At 37.0% G+C, this 15,117-nt stretch overlaps 3 protein-coding genes, 3 non-coding genes and 1 pseudogene across 9 annotated transcripts; 3 read left to right on the top strand and 4 right to left on the bottom strand.

Moving 5' to 3' along the window:
• Positions 1-14: 14 nt before the first annotated feature.
• On the top strand, positions 15-154 carry T16G1.15. Its single transcript, NR_069827.1, has one exon. It is a non-coding gene; the product is annotated as an Unclassified non-coding RNA T16G1.15 (non-coding RNA).
• An 82-nt stretch (positions 155-236) lies between these two features.
• dhrs-4 (Dehydrogenase/reductase SDR family member 4) lies at positions 237-1,785 on the bottom strand. The gene is made up of 4 exons (NM_073829.6): positions 1,711-1,785; positions 1,317-1,497; positions 898-1,257; positions 237-457 (listed from the first exon to the last, which is right to left on the bottom strand). The coding sequence occupies exons 1-4, from the start codon at positions 1,770-1,772 to the stop codon at positions 278-280; spliced, it is 783 nt and encodes a 260-aa protein (NP_506230.1). The 5' UTR covers positions 1,773-1,785; the 3' UTR covers positions 237-277.
• A 915-nt stretch (positions 1,786-2,700) lies between these two features.
• Positions 2,701-4,407, bottom strand: lipl-1 (Lipase lipl-1). Its single transcript, NM_073828.5, has 5 exons — positions 4,294-4,407; positions 4,085-4,184; positions 3,295-3,923; positions 2,972-3,247; positions 2,701-2,918 (listed from the first exon to the last, which is right to left on the bottom strand). Exons 1-5 carry the CDS (start codon positions 4,384-4,386, stop codon positions 2,799-2,801), a joined length of 1,218 nt encoding a protein of 405 aa, NP_506229.1. The 5' UTR covers positions 4,387-4,407; the 3' UTR covers positions 2,701-2,798.
• Positions 4,408-5,490: 1,083 nt separating this feature from the next.
• Positions 5,491-6,943, bottom strand: F54F3.2 (annotated as a pseudogene). Its single transcript has 5 exons — positions 6,856-6,943; positions 6,676-6,774; positions 5,989-6,626; positions 5,677-5,947; positions 5,491-5,632 (listed from the first exon to the last, which is right to left on the bottom strand). Coding segments are annotated over exons 1-5 (1,238 nt in total).
• Positions 5,621-6,202, top strand: F54F3.5. The gene has a single exon (NR_069826.1). It is a non-coding gene; the product is annotated as an Unclassified non-coding RNA F54F3.5 (non-coding RNA).
• Positions 6,680-6,810, top strand: F54F3.6. The gene has a single exon (NR_069825.1). It is a non-coding gene; the product is annotated as an Unclassified non-coding RNA F54F3.6 (non-coding RNA).
• A 228-nt stretch (positions 6,944-7,171) lies between the features above and the next one.
• On the bottom strand, positions 7,172-14,286 carry nid-1 (Nidogen). 3 transcript variants are annotated; one of them, NM_001269536.4, is made up of 16 exons: positions 14,171-14,280; positions 13,376-13,741; positions 13,154-13,320; positions 12,976-13,106; positions 12,631-12,930; positions 12,289-12,539; positions 11,864-12,176; positions 10,626-11,554; positions 10,447-10,570; positions 10,258-10,401; positions 10,002-10,172; positions 9,856-9,952; positions 9,127-9,623; positions 8,838-9,080; positions 7,887-8,577; positions 7,195-7,657 (listed from the first exon to the last, which is right to left on the bottom strand). In NM_001269536.4, the coding sequence occupies exons 1-16, from the start codon at positions 14,273-14,275 to the stop codon at positions 7,432-7,434; spliced, it is 4,755 nt and encodes a 1,584-aa protein (NP_001256465.1). In that variant the 5' UTR covers positions 14,276-14,280; the 3' UTR covers positions 7,195-7,431. The 3 variants fall into 3 exon arrangements, with proteins under 3 accessions (NP_001256467.1, NP_001256465.1, NP_001256466.1); NM_001269537.4 differs by lacking the exon at positions 10,002-10,172 and having other exon boundaries at positions 7,197-7,657; positions 14,171-14,286; NM_001269538.3 differs by lacking the exons at positions 8,838-9,080; positions 9,127-9,623; positions 9,856-9,952; positions 10,002-10,172 and having other exon boundaries at positions 7,172-7,657; positions 14,171-14,286.
• Between the last annotated feature and the right edge of the window lie 831 nt (positions 14,287-15,117).

Below are 15,117 nucleotides of genomic sequence, written 5' to 3'. Positions count from 1 at the left end.
CAGGAGACAGTGCAAATGTCAGAGCGAGGCGGATTTGGAGCGCCGCCGGTCAGAGCAAATAGTGTCAAATCTGCCTTCTTTTTCTTCCGATTTCCTCCCGAATTATTATTTTCGGTTGATTCAGACCGGAAGCAAATAGAAACTATCATTAGGTGTTATGAATTTGGGTGTTAAGGGTGAAAAGGTGTTATGAATTTGGGGAAAAAAAATGAGCAAACAATTAAAACAACTTAAAAAGCAAATTGCAAATGTATTTATTGAAAAGATAATTAAATAGCTAAAGACGAGCTTGAACACCTCCAGCAATAATAATCATTTCTCCTGTAATATATGATGAATCATCAGATGCCAAGTATGCTACAGTTCCAGCACAATCATCTGGTACTCCGAGTCTTCCAAGAGCAATTTCTTGAATATCGGTGAGCTCCTTCTCTGCGTCTTCACCACCATCCCAAAGCTGGAAAATATTTTGGTAAGAACTCGGCAAATCTCTCGTCATGGAGCGCGGACGGGGCGCGACTAGATCACGGGTTCGCGCTCCAGTCACCCTTTTTTTCGCGCTCCTTACGCGCCACGTCCGCGCTCCAATTGCGTTTGCTCCGCGCGCATTCCGAATTTGAAAAATTCTTACGAAATTTTATGGGACGCGATCAGAGCGCCAACGAGGCGCGAAAGGAGCGCGAAAAAACGTGTGACTGGAGCGCGAACCCGTAATCTAGTCGCGCCCCGTCCGCGCTCCAGGAGGAGCGATTTGCGGAGAATATATCCATGAATTTTGAACTTTAAGCTAACAGCTCAAGAAAACCTTTGAGCAATTTTGGAGAAACTAAATTGAAATTCACACCATTTGTATATCATTAGATTACTAAAAACTAAATATTTGAAACAAAAACTTACCACTTGGCTCATTTTAGTTTTGATAACTCCAGGAGCAATACCATTAACTCGAATATTATCCTTGGCCAATCCCATCGCCAATGCCCTTGTTAACCCAACAAGAGTAGTCTTGGTCACACCGTATGCAGCAATTCCTGGTGGACTTTTATAGGCGGAATACGAGGCGTTGAAGATAATTGCTCCACCACCTTCTTTGGCAATATGTGGATGTACAAGTTTTGTCATTTGGAATCCAGCCTTCACATTTACCTCAAACAGCTTATCCCAAACTTGATCCGAAACTTCGAGAATGTGACCAAATGCTGGGTTAATTCCATGGTTATTCACAAGAATATTAATTTTTCCGAACTTTTGAAGAGTCTAAAAAATAGATAAATGTATTGAAATTGTAATTTTTCTTTTTAATAAATATATCTCACAAAATCAACAAGTTTCTTCTGATCATCAGTGCTTGCAATATGGCCAGCAATTCCGGCAACTTTCGTCAATCCTTTGTTCTTTAAATACTCAATTGCTTCATCAACATTCTTCTGATTTCTGCTTCCAATAACAACGGATGCTCCTTCATCCAGTAGTCTTTCAGCAATTGCAAGTCCAATCCTATAAGTTATTCAATTTATTATTTCAAAGCTTTTATAAAAAATAGGGACAATTTTTATAAACACTTTAGAAACATGTATTGATTTTCAAATGAAACAAAAACAATTGCGAAGATATATTTGAAATAATAATTGGTTTAAAAAAATTACTGGAAAAACTTTACCAAGGATTTCTTCGAACAACTTAGTAATTTTCCAAAAATCATTGTCTCACCCTTTAGTCGCTGCAGTCACAATTGCAACCTTTCCTTCAAAACGGCGGCAGTTGCTAGGCATTATTACTTATTTTCTGAAAATTGTATGGAAAAAATGTTCTAAATGAAATACGTTTTCTTAAATAATGTAAGTGAAATAGACGAAAATGCGACCATTTTGAAACAAAAATACAAAAAGTGGTGGTTACAATGATAAGATCACTACACTATTCCCTTCAAAATAGGCTACAGTGTAGTGTTCAGGAGAGTGAACAGATAGCAAAAACAATATAAAATACTTGAAAACTGTTTAACAGATAGAATTGGACAAAAATTAATTAATGCACTTTTTTATGTTTAGATATTGAAAAATTACTTGATAAAAATTTTGTTTGACTTTTAGTCTTTACCACGTAATTTTTTTGTCCTCGACTAGCAGTCTACTATAACTACCATATAGAAGCTAAGAAAAATCGCAGCACAAAAATACAACACAGCTTATTTTTCACTCTAATAAGAAAGTTAAAAATTATTATTAAGTAATCGGAAATACAGAAGATGAACTAAAAAGAGTTATGAGATAACATTTTTTAAACAGTTTGTTGCAGGAACGACAAACTTTGTAATATGCCGTCCTGGACCATTTCGTCAAGCTCGCGCGCAATAAACCCACACATTCAATCCAAATTCAAGTCAAAAATTTTCTTTCATCTGTTTCGTATGGAAAGTTCGTGATGTTCTTGATTGAAATTTCAATGTGTTAACCGTGTGACTCCTTATCAATTTCGTCATCTATAATTTCTTGATAGCAAAAATTTATAAGGAAACTGAATTCCCCCAGAGATCACATCAAATGTCAGAGACACACTTTATGTGTTAATGGAATACAGTAACTTCAAACAAAGCGTTTGATAAAATAACATTTTGAGAACATTATTATGTTCTTTTAACCGGATTGAATATTACTTATCCAAATAATAATTATAATTAAACATCTGAAATAAAAGTATCACTTCATATAATTTATTATTTACAATTTCCGAAAAAAACAACGTCACAATTATGATATGCTGGCAGGATAAAGCTTTTTTGCGGTTGATCTTCTATTTTAGGAACCGTTCAAAACATCGTTTCTCACAATATCAATAATTGGTTCATAGATGTCTTTCGGTGCACGGAGTCCCCAGATGAAATCGAGATGGTTGTAATCGATCAACTTATTGTTTTGCTGAAAATACATCAATTTGAAAAAAAAATCATTCAGAGTTTACAGAGTCTCACCACAACAGTTGATGGATTCAAGTGCGTTAGCAAGAAATCTGTGACGTCGGTCGGGTCGGCAAGCCAATCAGAATCGCCCCAGTACAAATAGACTGGTCGGTTTACAGTAGTGAAGTCGTATGCTGGAACATTTGCTTGTCCGTAATGTTTCTTATTTCCCTTCTCTCCATAGTCATATTTTGGAGTGCCTCCGTGGCGGACCATTTGAATCCAGTGAACAATATTTTGAGTAGAAGTTCCTGCGGGTGTATGTGCCACATAAATTGGAACACGAGTCTGTAATACAATTAATTTCTCATCACCTTTCCTGCAAAAAAACTTACTGCGTTAAGCTGGTTGGATTCCGGCCCAGCAATGAGGAACATCACATCGTCACAAACTCCAGCTTCAACTTTAAGTCCAGCGCAAACCGATTCAGAGACAAGCTTCATAATCCAATTGTTTGGAAGGAATTCACCAGAACCAAATACATCAAACCATCCATCAAATTCAAGGGAAAAGTAATCAGCAAAGAATTTCAAAGCTCCTTTGATATGTTTAACAGATCCAACTGGAGCAAGTGCAAAGAACTTTTTAATTTTATTTCCCCATCCAACTTTATCCTCAGAAAGTCTACTGAACATTGTAAGTGTGCCTTGTGAATGTCCAATATAATATAGACTATCTTGTCCAGTAACTTCTAAAGCTTTCTCAATCATTGCTGGCAAATCATATTGTTGCATTTCATCCCATGACCAATCCCAGAATGCCGAGTGAGATGGTTTCAAATTCTTGTGTTTCATACTGTATGTGTTTCCACGGAAGTTTCCAAGCCATACATCATAACCAGCGTCAGCAAAAAGGAATGCAGCGGACTCCGTTGGCAAATTGACAACCCAGTTGGATGATGAGCATTCAAGACCGTGTTGCATGAAAACTACTGGTTTCTTTCCATTTGGCCATGTGACATTTGCTGAAAAAGTGAACTTAACAACATATATAATTTTTTTTTCGTTTTGTTTTCCTTATATACAAAATGAGACGTTTTTTAAAGAACTGTAAGAGAACTGTGTAGAATTGTTTTTTGTGGTACTTGAAGTTTGAAAAAAAAACACAATGACCTGGGGCACTCACTTTTTCCATATGGAATTCTGTGTAATTCCAAAATGTATCCATCTTCAGTTGTTACATCGTATATCATTGCAGGATATCCCCATCGCATGATTATTTGTGGCTGAAAACTAATGGATAATTTCGTGCAAAAAAATTATTCAGAAAAGCAAATTTTATTTTTTAAAGAAAATATTGGTTCATAAGAGATTTGAATCCTTCCTTCTACTTACCGTGGTCATCTTCATCTCCGGATCCGCATCATGTCCGAAAACAGTGGCTGCTGTGGCAAGCACAGCCAACATAACCGTGCTCCAGGATCTCATTTCAACCAGAGTCTACCTGAATAAGTTCTCTGTTATCAAACACGTTGTCGGCCATGCTTTTATCACGATTTTCCTGTCCTTAATTTGTGCACAATTATTACTGTGCCCGCCCATTTTTCCTGTTTCCTGACACAATTTGAAGTTTGATCTCAGGAAATAGACTGGTGCAAATGAGACAAATAAGAAATAGTGAAGGTTTGGGGAGAAGTTAAATGAAATTAACACATTTTGATGAGAAAATAGTTATCTGAGTAACAAAGAACGAAAAACGCAGTCACGGAAAGGAGTCGTAGTTTTTGGTACATGTATTCAAATCAACAGTTACTGTGACAACTTTCCTGTATGATAATTGATGTGTGCCAGATTGAACATAATATTATTCTGACAATGTTTTAGTAAGTCAGGAAAATGAAATAAAGAAAGTTTCTGAAATATTTCCACGTGGTTTTTTAAAAATTATTTTCATCGCTTTTTTATTATGTTTCTCTGCAACGGAAAAATATTTTTTTCCAATTTTTCGACGAAATATATTCATTTTTAGTTTTGATGCACTAATAATATCACAGATTAGAATGGACAACACAACTTTTTTCATGAAAATTATGATTTTGACTATGTTTCTCTGCAACCGTACCAAACCTTAATCAGCATGTGTTTCATGAGAAAATGTTTGTTGACCATTCAAATCCGTGATCTCGGCAATTCGGCGCCACTCTTAAACCAACTTTGCCAACATCTGTAAATGGCAGTTGAAAAGTGGCCAAAGTTGGTTGAGAAGTGGGTAAAGTTGGTTTAAGAGTGGCGCCGAATTGCCGAGATATTATACATACAAACTACAAATTACAAATACAAACTTAACACACAAACTAAATATAAATGCAATTCGTGGAAATAATTTTAAATTTAATTTTTGTTAAGCTTGATCTCTTTTAAACATTCCTATGTACATCCAAATTTGTGAAAATTTATTGATGGACTTCGTGGCGAAAGTTTCAATTTTTATTGAAGCTATAGCTTATTGGGCGTTAATAGTAGTTAAACACTTTTAAATTTCAAAATAATACTGGCCATAAAAAAAAGATTAAAAATACAAAAAACAGTGTATGAATTGTTAATGAAACACCGTTTTTGAACCATTGAGCACATCATTCCTCACAATTTCAATAATTGGTTTATAGATGTCTTTTGGTGCACGGAGTCCCCAGATGAAATCAAGATGATTGTAGTCGAGAAACTTGTTGTTTTGCTGAAAATTTACTCAAGAAAATATGATGGCAATAGTAAAACTACCAAAACAATGGAAGGGTTAAGATGAGTCAATAGAAACTCTTTAATGTCTGTTGGGTCGGCAAGCCAATCAGAATCGCCCCATTACAAATAAACTGGACGGTTCACCGAAGTGAAATCATATGTTGGAACGTTTGCCTTAATGTTTCTTGTTTCCCTTCACTCCATAGTCGAACTTCGGAGCACCTCCATGCCGAATCATTTGAATCCAGTGCACGATATTCTGATTAGAAGTTCCTGCTTGAGTATGTGCCACATAAATTGGGACACGGGCCTGAAAATGCTAATTTAAAGAAGTGAGAAGAATTAACGTACTGTATTAAGTTGATTCGATTCTGGGCCCGTAATCAAGAACATCACATCATCACATACTCCAGCTTCAACCTGGAGACCTGCGCATACTGATTGAGAAACAAGCTTCATAATCCAATCCAATCCAAAAGGAATTCTCCCGAACCAAAAACATCGACCCATCCATCAAACTCGGGTGAAAAATATTCATCAAGAAATTTTTTATTTCAAAGCTCCTTTGATATGTTTAACAGATCCAACTGGAGCAAGTGCAAAGAACTTTTTAATTTTATTTCCCCATCCAACTTTATCCTCGGAAAGTCTACTGAACATTGTAAGTGTGCCTTGTGAATGTCCAATATAATATAGACTATCTTGTCCAGTAACTTCTAAAGCTTTCTCAATCATTGCTGGCAAATCATATTGTTGCATTTCATCCCATGACCAATCCCAGAATGCCGAGTGAGATGGTTTCAAATTCTTGTGTTTCATACTGTATGTGTTTCCACGGAAGTTTCCAAGCCATACATCATAACCAGCGTCAGCAAAAAAGAATGCAGCGGATTCCGTTGGCAAATTGACAACCCAGTTGGATGATGAGCATTCGATTCCATGTTGCATAAAAACTACTGGTCTCTTTCCATCTGGCCATGAAGCATTTTCTAGAAAAATGTGCGCCAAAATTTATTTAGCAAAATGATTAATTTTTACTTTTTCCATAGGGAATTCTATGCAATTCTAAAATGTATCCATCCTGGGTTGATACATCGTAAACCATTGCAGGATATCCCATCTCATTATAATTTGAGGCTGAACATAAAGTTTATCCGGAGAAGTGTATATTAGTTTCAACTAGCGTACGAGCCCATACTAGGGTTTTCAATAACTCACAGTAGTCATCTTCATCTCTGGGTCAGAATCCTGCCCAAGAATTAACGTTGATGTGAAAGTAATATACAACCATATTTTGATGAAGAATATCATTGCAACTGCAACACAAGTGTAAACCTTGAATACTGTGGTTTTTTTGTAATCTTGTTGCCTTTTAGACTACACAGCTCCGCCCAAATTCTTGTTTCTTGTTTCCTGACACAACCTAAAGTTCAGTCAAAATGCAATTAGAAATGCCATGAACTTCTCTTTATGTTATCTTGTGGACTTCCTGCTTATTTTTACAGGGCAAATTGAAGTTTGATCGTCAATAATGTAGGATTGTTGGTGTATTGGAATAAGGAGCAAGTGATGTTTTATCGAGTTTCAGTGTGAAATTGCAGAACAAAATGATAAATGAGTTACAAAGAACATAGAAAGGTATGAAATACGAAAAAAGTCATATTTTGTAGGAAATCATTCTTCATGGTTTTTTTGTTGTCATAAGTTATATGTAAGTAAATTGGACGTACACCGTAGTACACAAATAAATAATAAATGCAAAAGTAAGCAAATGAGGGAGAAAATTAAAGCTCTCTAGCATCCCTTCACTTTGACATTGTCCGGACATTCGCAAACTGCACCATTCTGTCCTGGAAGGCAAAGATGTTGGCAGCCACCGTTGTCTTCAGAACATGGAGTTGATGGACCGACGCATGATTTTGGAACGGCAAGGATTCCAAATACTTTTCCTGATCCACCAAGGGAAATTTGGAAGCTACGGTATCCTTCTCCATAGACACCAACTGAATGAATGCGGTTGCTGAAAAATAAGTAATACGGTAAGAGTTTTCAATAATATATCTATCATTTTGGAAATATTTTGAACTTATATAGCTACAGAAAAGTATAAGGAAAGTTTTTCGTCAGGTAATAATTGTTTCTTAAAATGTTCTTTAGTGTTGAATTAAGGAGCTGTTTCCATAATAACGGAATATGTCTTATAAAACCACCTTATTCCTATTTTATGGTTGAATCTAAAGAAAACCTACTCTTTCCAATCAGTCCAATAGAATTTTTGTTCTTCATCATGAGTCAAACCAAACGGATACTGAAGACTACTGAACACAGTTCTTCTACCAGCTCCATTGTACTGAATACATGAAAGTCTGTGATTTCCAGCGTCCACCCAACAGAGTTCGCGTCTGTTTGGAAGAATAGTGAGACCATTTGGAAGATGGACATCTTCATTTAAGAATACTCGATTGTTCTTTCCATCCATGTCAACTCTTCCGATGTATGGATTCTCACGATGCCAATCCGAGTAGTACAAGTGTCGTCCGTATAGATCCAAAACCACTGAACGTGGATTGACAAGACCTTCAGTTACAAGAGATTTCTTGAATTTTCCATTTAGTGAAGCAACTCCAATTTCATCATTCATTGAGTCAGCATAGTACACGTTTCTTGAAGACCAGTCAACGGCAATTCCTTCAGGACTGCTGAGTTCTTTATTGAAGTATGATTTATGTTCAGTTCCATTTAATGAAGATGTGCGAATTGAGTGACCAGACATGTCACTCCACACAATTTTTTCTTCTTTACAATCAAAGTCAATGCCAACTGGGATATGATGAGGGATCACAATCAGCTGTTTTCCGTACTCGTCTGGATTTGTTGAGCGTTCAAATATGGCCATTCCACGGGCGACTAGCAACTTGTCGCTCCTAGTAGAGGATTCTGCTGAAAATACACAAGGTTACTGTAGAAATAATACAGAATTGTCCAGGAAACCCAAAAAATGTGTATGGGATGTGGGTGAAAATGAAACAAAGGTAGCGGTGAAAGACAAGCACAATGGATATAAACCTGATAATTATAAAAAGAAGTGGTATTTTCAAATCAAGGATTCTATATGATCCTGACCTGATTTCCATTGAAAAAAAGTATGCTGAAAAGTTTAGTTTTACATACAAAAACACTCTAAATTGATATAAACTTACGGGAACATGATCTACCATCTCCATGGTATCCATAGTGGCAGTTGCAGACGTAATGCCCAGCTTCTCCCGGAACACAATCGGCATTCTCATCACAGAGGGATCGGTCATCGAGGCAGGAGCTCATCGAGACACATAAATGTCCATTTCCATTATATCCTGCGTTACATTTACATTGATAGGCACCGCTAGTCGGATTTTGAGCACAATATGCATGGATTGAGCAGTTGGTGCAACGAGGAGTTTCTGAAAATTTTCAAGTTATTTTTCACAAGTTTCAATTATTTCTAACCGATGACATCACATTTAGTGTAACCGTCTCCAGATGATCCTGGTTTACAGATGCACTCATAAGCATTTGTATCATGGTGCATCACGCATTGTGCATTTGCATGACAAATTCTTGGCTCCAAATTGCAGTTTGTTGCAGGTGCATATGGAACACAACTGGTGCCATCTCCCTTGAATCCATCAACACATTTACAGGCATGAGCATTCAGAATCGCATCGTAAACACAATGAGCATTCTGATAACAAGCTGATGGGTTTGATGGGTTACATTGATCAGCTCCGCGACAGTTGATGAATCCGTCTCCACTGAATCCAGGAAGACATTGACAAATGTATTCTCCAGCTCCATGTTCATTGATAACGCAGTGTCCATTGATATGACAATCAGATGATTCGACGCATGTTTTTGGTTGTGCAGGTACCATATTTGGTTTTGCAAGGGGGACACAGTTGTAGCCATCTCCCATGAATGCAGCATAACATTCACATCGATATTGTCTGAAAAATATTTTTAATTTACTTTTGTTTCAGAAAGGAAACATGGTTTTAGAATAACTTTAGAATAATATTTTTGAAAATTAGATATTTATACGTGTTCATTAATTAAAAGTATAATACTTCAAACAACTTTGAAAATATGTATTCTACATACATAAAGAAGGAAACAACGAATTGTATACAGAATTACCACCCATTTCGCTTCCTGTACTCAATTGGAGTAGTCACTCACCTATTATGGTCATCATAAACACATTGAGCATCAGGTCCACAGTTTGGATTACATGACGCTGTTGATAAAACGGCCGGCTCACTTGGCAGCTGAGGAACTGAAAGGGAGGGGAAAAGTAGGGAAAAGGTCAAATAATGAGCACTAACCAGAGGGGGAAATTGCGGATATGGCAAGCTGAGATTGCATGCAATATTTTCCATCGCCAGTATATCCTGACTGACAGACGCATCGGAATGTAGCACCAGTGGAACTTCTTTCATAGACACAGTCAGCAAACTCGGAGCAGTCTCGAGTAACATCACATCCGAGTTCAGGAGCTAGAAAGCAGAAGGGAAAGGTGGGAAAAGAGAGAAGCAGTGCAAAAGGGAGAATGCGATATTGCAATAAAAATCAATGTAATACCTGAAGCAGAAGATCCTGGAAGTGTACATTCGACTCCATTGCCAACATATGGCTCGGTACATGCGCATTGATAATAACCGAGTGAGTGGTGATAAGCGCAGCTTCCGTGCTCAGAGCATTCATCGTGAGAGCGGCACACTTTTCCTATAAAATATCACAAAAGTGCAAAGAGAATGGAAAAAAAGTTACCAAGAGATCCAGTTTGTTGTTGTTGTTCATGTCGATTATGAGATGAATGAGCATGACGATCATCCAACAGACTTTCACAAGTTACTCCATTTCCTGAGAATCCGGCCTTGCATACACATTCAGACTGAAATACGAGTTTTTGTTTGCGTTTATTTTAAATTTTCAGGCAATAAACTTACTCCTCCACTTGGTTCTGGCATACACTCAGCATTCACATCGCATACATAACTTCCACAAGCTTGGCCTCCTCTCTGCGGAATATTTGCATTGTGTTTTGGCATGTTCTCCTCTGGTGGTCCACAATGATTAACTCCATCTCCAACATACCATCCCCTACACTTGCATCTTCCGGTTGGATGCTCAGAAGTGAATACACATTCTCCCCATTGATGGCATTGGTTATGTGCAGTGCAGAATCCTTCAGTTGTCGCTCCGACACCGGCCATTTCTTGTGGAGTCTGTTGATTATGTTCGTGATGAGATGCTTGATGCTCCCGAATACAAGATCTTCCATCTCCTTGATATCCTTGAAGACATTGGCATGAGAAAGATCCTGGTCGATTAGTACACTTGGCATGCTGGTCACAATTATGATCTCCTCGTTGACATTCATCCAAATCTTGACAGATCCATCCAATATGAGAGGATGCATCATGAGCTGCTTGATATCCAGGTTCACATTCACAACGGTATGATGGATCAACGACACGGCACTTCATATTTGGAAGAGTACATTGATGTCTTCCTGGAGCACAAACTGAGTCAGTACTGATTGATTCACTTTGGCTTGGAATTTCAATTGGTCTTTCTGAAGCCATGTTGGATTGTCCGTGTTGGCGACGATCGAAATGCCCACCGGAAGGAGCTGAAACAGCAGGCCCAACTGATCGAGTTGCAAAGTTTTTTGCTCCATATCGGACGACTCCTTCGTCATCGTTATAGACAACATTAATTCTCTTCACATGAAGCTTCATTGAATGATCACGATCAAACTCTTTATTTGGGCATTCTTCAAAAGTAATTTGTTGATCAACACTCATTCGATATGTTTGAACATTTCCTCCATCTCTAACGATTACATCGAAAGCTGCTTTTGATGTTAAGTATCCTGAAAAAAAAAGTCGATTTAAATTGTATCAATGAGAATGTGTGCATTAAGCCAATTTTAAATTATCAGAAAAGGAGAATTTATGTTTAAAACAATTTTCAGTGCAAATAAGCTTATCGATGGGAGGAAATAAAAAATGTGTTTTTGAAACTTCAAAGAGTGCTTGAACTGAATGAAAAAAACCAATTTTGTGTTGGCCAAACATAATAAACAAAAGCAAGTTTTCAATAAATTGTCACCTATTCCTTCAACGTGTCTATACTTTTCTGAAACTTTTACCTCCTAAAAAGCTCTTGCTAAACCCCTCACCTCGTCTTTCTCTAACGTATTCTTCTTCATAATCTGGGAAGATAACTTCAGATCCTGGAGCAATATCAGGAAGAGTTCCCGATACAAATAAATGAGATTTGAAGTAATCATGAATGTTTCTTCCGGAGAACTCTTGCTTAATCGTTACGTAATAGTTTTGTTCAATATGAAGTGCAACGGTTCTATTGAAAAGTCCACCGGTCAGTTGGAATCCATTGTAGACATTCGGGGATTGAACGTCGGCAAATAGCCATCCCATGACTCCTCCAATTGAGTAAAGGAAACGAAGTGGATGTCCAAGATCCGATGGAATCTGAGGAAGTTCAGTTTAAAATTTGATTTTAAACAGCAGGAATCATAAAATTTTGGGAATGTTATTTTTAATCAACTTATTGTCAATTAAAATAGTTTATAAGTATTCAAACCTTTGAAACAGCTGTGTGAACATTTCCATCAGTCGAAGTTGCAAAAGTGTGAAGTTCAGTCTTGTCAATTGGAATTCTGTTGATGACTCCCTCGAAGCTTCCAGAAATTCTTTGTGGTTCACCTTTTGGAAGACACTCTTTTCCGTTTCCATAGAATCCCGTGTCACAGTTACAGCAGAATCCGCCTTCGAAATCTTGACAAACCGAGTTTGCATGACAGCTCTTGTCATCTCTTTGAGAGCACGACATTTCTGCAAAAATAAAGTTTTGATAGAGCCTAGGATTTTGAAAGCATCAAATCTGATATATTTTTTATAGAATTTTAACGTACTAATAACTTACTCGGTAATGATCCTTCCTGACTGCGTTGCGGCTGCTGCTGAGGTTGATCCGGCTGATGGTGTTGCTGGTGATGTTGCTCCTGAGCCTGTCTAGCTGGCTCTTCATATCTTGTTCCATCAACTTGTTCATCATCTTCATCGTCTTCAACAGTGTTCTCCAGTTCTGGTCTTGGCTCTTGAGGAGCTCTTGGGGCATGTGGTCTCTCTGCACAAATACATCTTTCACATCCTCGTTCATCTCTTACAGTTCTACACTCGGCTGGGCAGTTGTCAACAAATTTGTCTTTTGGGCAATCGGCTGCTGGAAATTTTAAAGTTAAACTCTAAATTTTGTAACGTCTCATACGATGTTCGCCCTCGTATTCCTGATCGTAATTGTTGTAATCATAATCATCAGCTCCTTCATCCTTTGGATCTTCAATTGCTGATCCCGAAACTCGGAAGATGAAAAAGTTACCGAACTGATTATTGGACAAACTGAAATCAATTTAACAGTGGAACAATGGAACAGCAAACCGACTTACTTTACAAGTTCCTTAACATCCGGTCCTCCGGAATTCACATTTGTCTGAATTTTTCCAATGGAGCGGACGAATCCCGCCTGTGCGTAGTATCCCATTGAAGATGACCAGGGGAGTGATTCATAACGGAAAATTGCATACGTTGAAATTCCGTCTGACACAATTGCCAGCTAAAATTACTTCTATTATAATATGTATGAACCCACCAATTTTTAAATAACCAACCTGGAAACTAGCAGGCCCATCTTTCTCAGCATTCTCAATTTGTGTCCACGTGATGATTACTGCTTGCAATCCATGGAACTCAACAGCATCCGCAAAAACTTGTTTCACATCTTGCGTCAGTTTTGTCAACAGTCCCTGATCATCAGAGCTAACTCTATAATCAATTACTCCACTTGTAACCGGCACGTAGAAAACTGCTATGGCAGGTGTAGAGATTGTCATTAGGCCTCCAATCTTCTCCGGCGTCGGTTTTCCAAGACCGACAATTCCATTGTGTGAGAGAAAGAGCTCATCAACGGACTGTTCCATATATGTCAGTGGGATTTTAAGAGCAATTGCACTTTGTTCCATAGAATAGTCAAGTCTCTGAATAGAGTTAACAGGTTTAGAAAATGGGTTTTAAAAATTGTATCTAACTGTGAGGGAACTGATGTATCACATTTTTCCATTTTTGAAAATGAATGACTAGAGTGGACAAATTTAGGTATACAGGCGAAGTTTTAAAAACTTTTTTTCTTAGTTTTGCCCAAAGAAAAATATTTTAACCGTTGTCTTAACCAGTTTTAACCAGACTGGGACAAGAGCTTCATTTTTGAAAGTGGGATAATTTGTGAGGTGTCAAGAGCACTTTCATATGTTTTTGGCTAATAAAAAAAAACAGGTAGTTGTTTGAACCATGTTAATAAAAAAGCATGATTCCATAAACAAATAAATTTCAGAATTGAAAAAAAAACGTTTTTATACTATCTCACTAAACTTCTGTACTTTTCCTAGGGTAATTGGATAAAAACTCACATTATCTCCAGCCGGTTGTCCATACGGGTAGAATGCAGGGTTTGCTGTCGTTGTTTCTATCAACAGATATAGAAATAGTAATATCAACATTTTTTTGTGTTTCATTTCACCTGAAATACCAATATTCGTTATGAATTATTTTGAACTACGAACAACAAAAAATTCCACTTGAGAAATTAAAATAAAAAACAACAAGGATGTATAAACACGAGATGGGTAATTGAGTGGAGAGGGCAATATATACGGTTAGTGTGAAATGAATAATCTTCCACTCGAATGAGTATTCCAAGGTTGTGTGAAAAAGGTGAAAAAAATGTACAGAAAAAATGAAACAAACAACAAAACGAAAAAAAAAAGCATATACACATGTGTACATTAGAGTAAAATTTGAATGTTCCTAGAGAGTAAACTCGGTGCTTCGGCTGAAAAGAACAGAAATACTGTGTGACTGTAGGATGGAACAGAGAAACGAAAGAGTTTTCAAAGAAAGTTATTGATAAGAAAAGAAGATAATACCGATGATAAGAAGGGTTTCATGACAGATTTTCGAGAAAAATCTGCTGGAATTGTACCGCCGAATTGTTTTTTTAAAGCAATTAATTGTAATTTATTACTGTATCCAAGTGTAAAATACTGATTTTGGTAGAAACCAAAACAGTTGAAAATTTACGAAAAAAGTTTATAAAAGATTAAATATATCCATCTTTTCAAATAGCTGATTGTGAGTACATCTTTTCAATATAAATTTAAAAACTTTTTTTTTAATAAACTTGGCAAACTCGGAGTAATACCGTCAAGGTGGGAGTAGTATTGCCAGTGGGATTTTTTGCTAAGAGAAACGTACATAATAAAACACTCTAATAACTTTTACATTTTTCAAAATTTAACACAGCAAAAATGCAAATTGCTTTTGCACAACAAATTGCTGATTTTTTTGTAGCTCATGC

This window comes from Caenorhabditis elegans, chromosome V (assembly GCF_000002985.6).
Source record: "Caenorhabditis elegans chromosome V".
NCBI lineage: Eukaryota > Metazoa > Nematoda > Chromadorea > Rhabditida > Rhabditidae > Caenorhabditis > Caenorhabditis elegans.
This window is presented reverse-complemented; position numbering and strand designations above follow the sequence as displayed.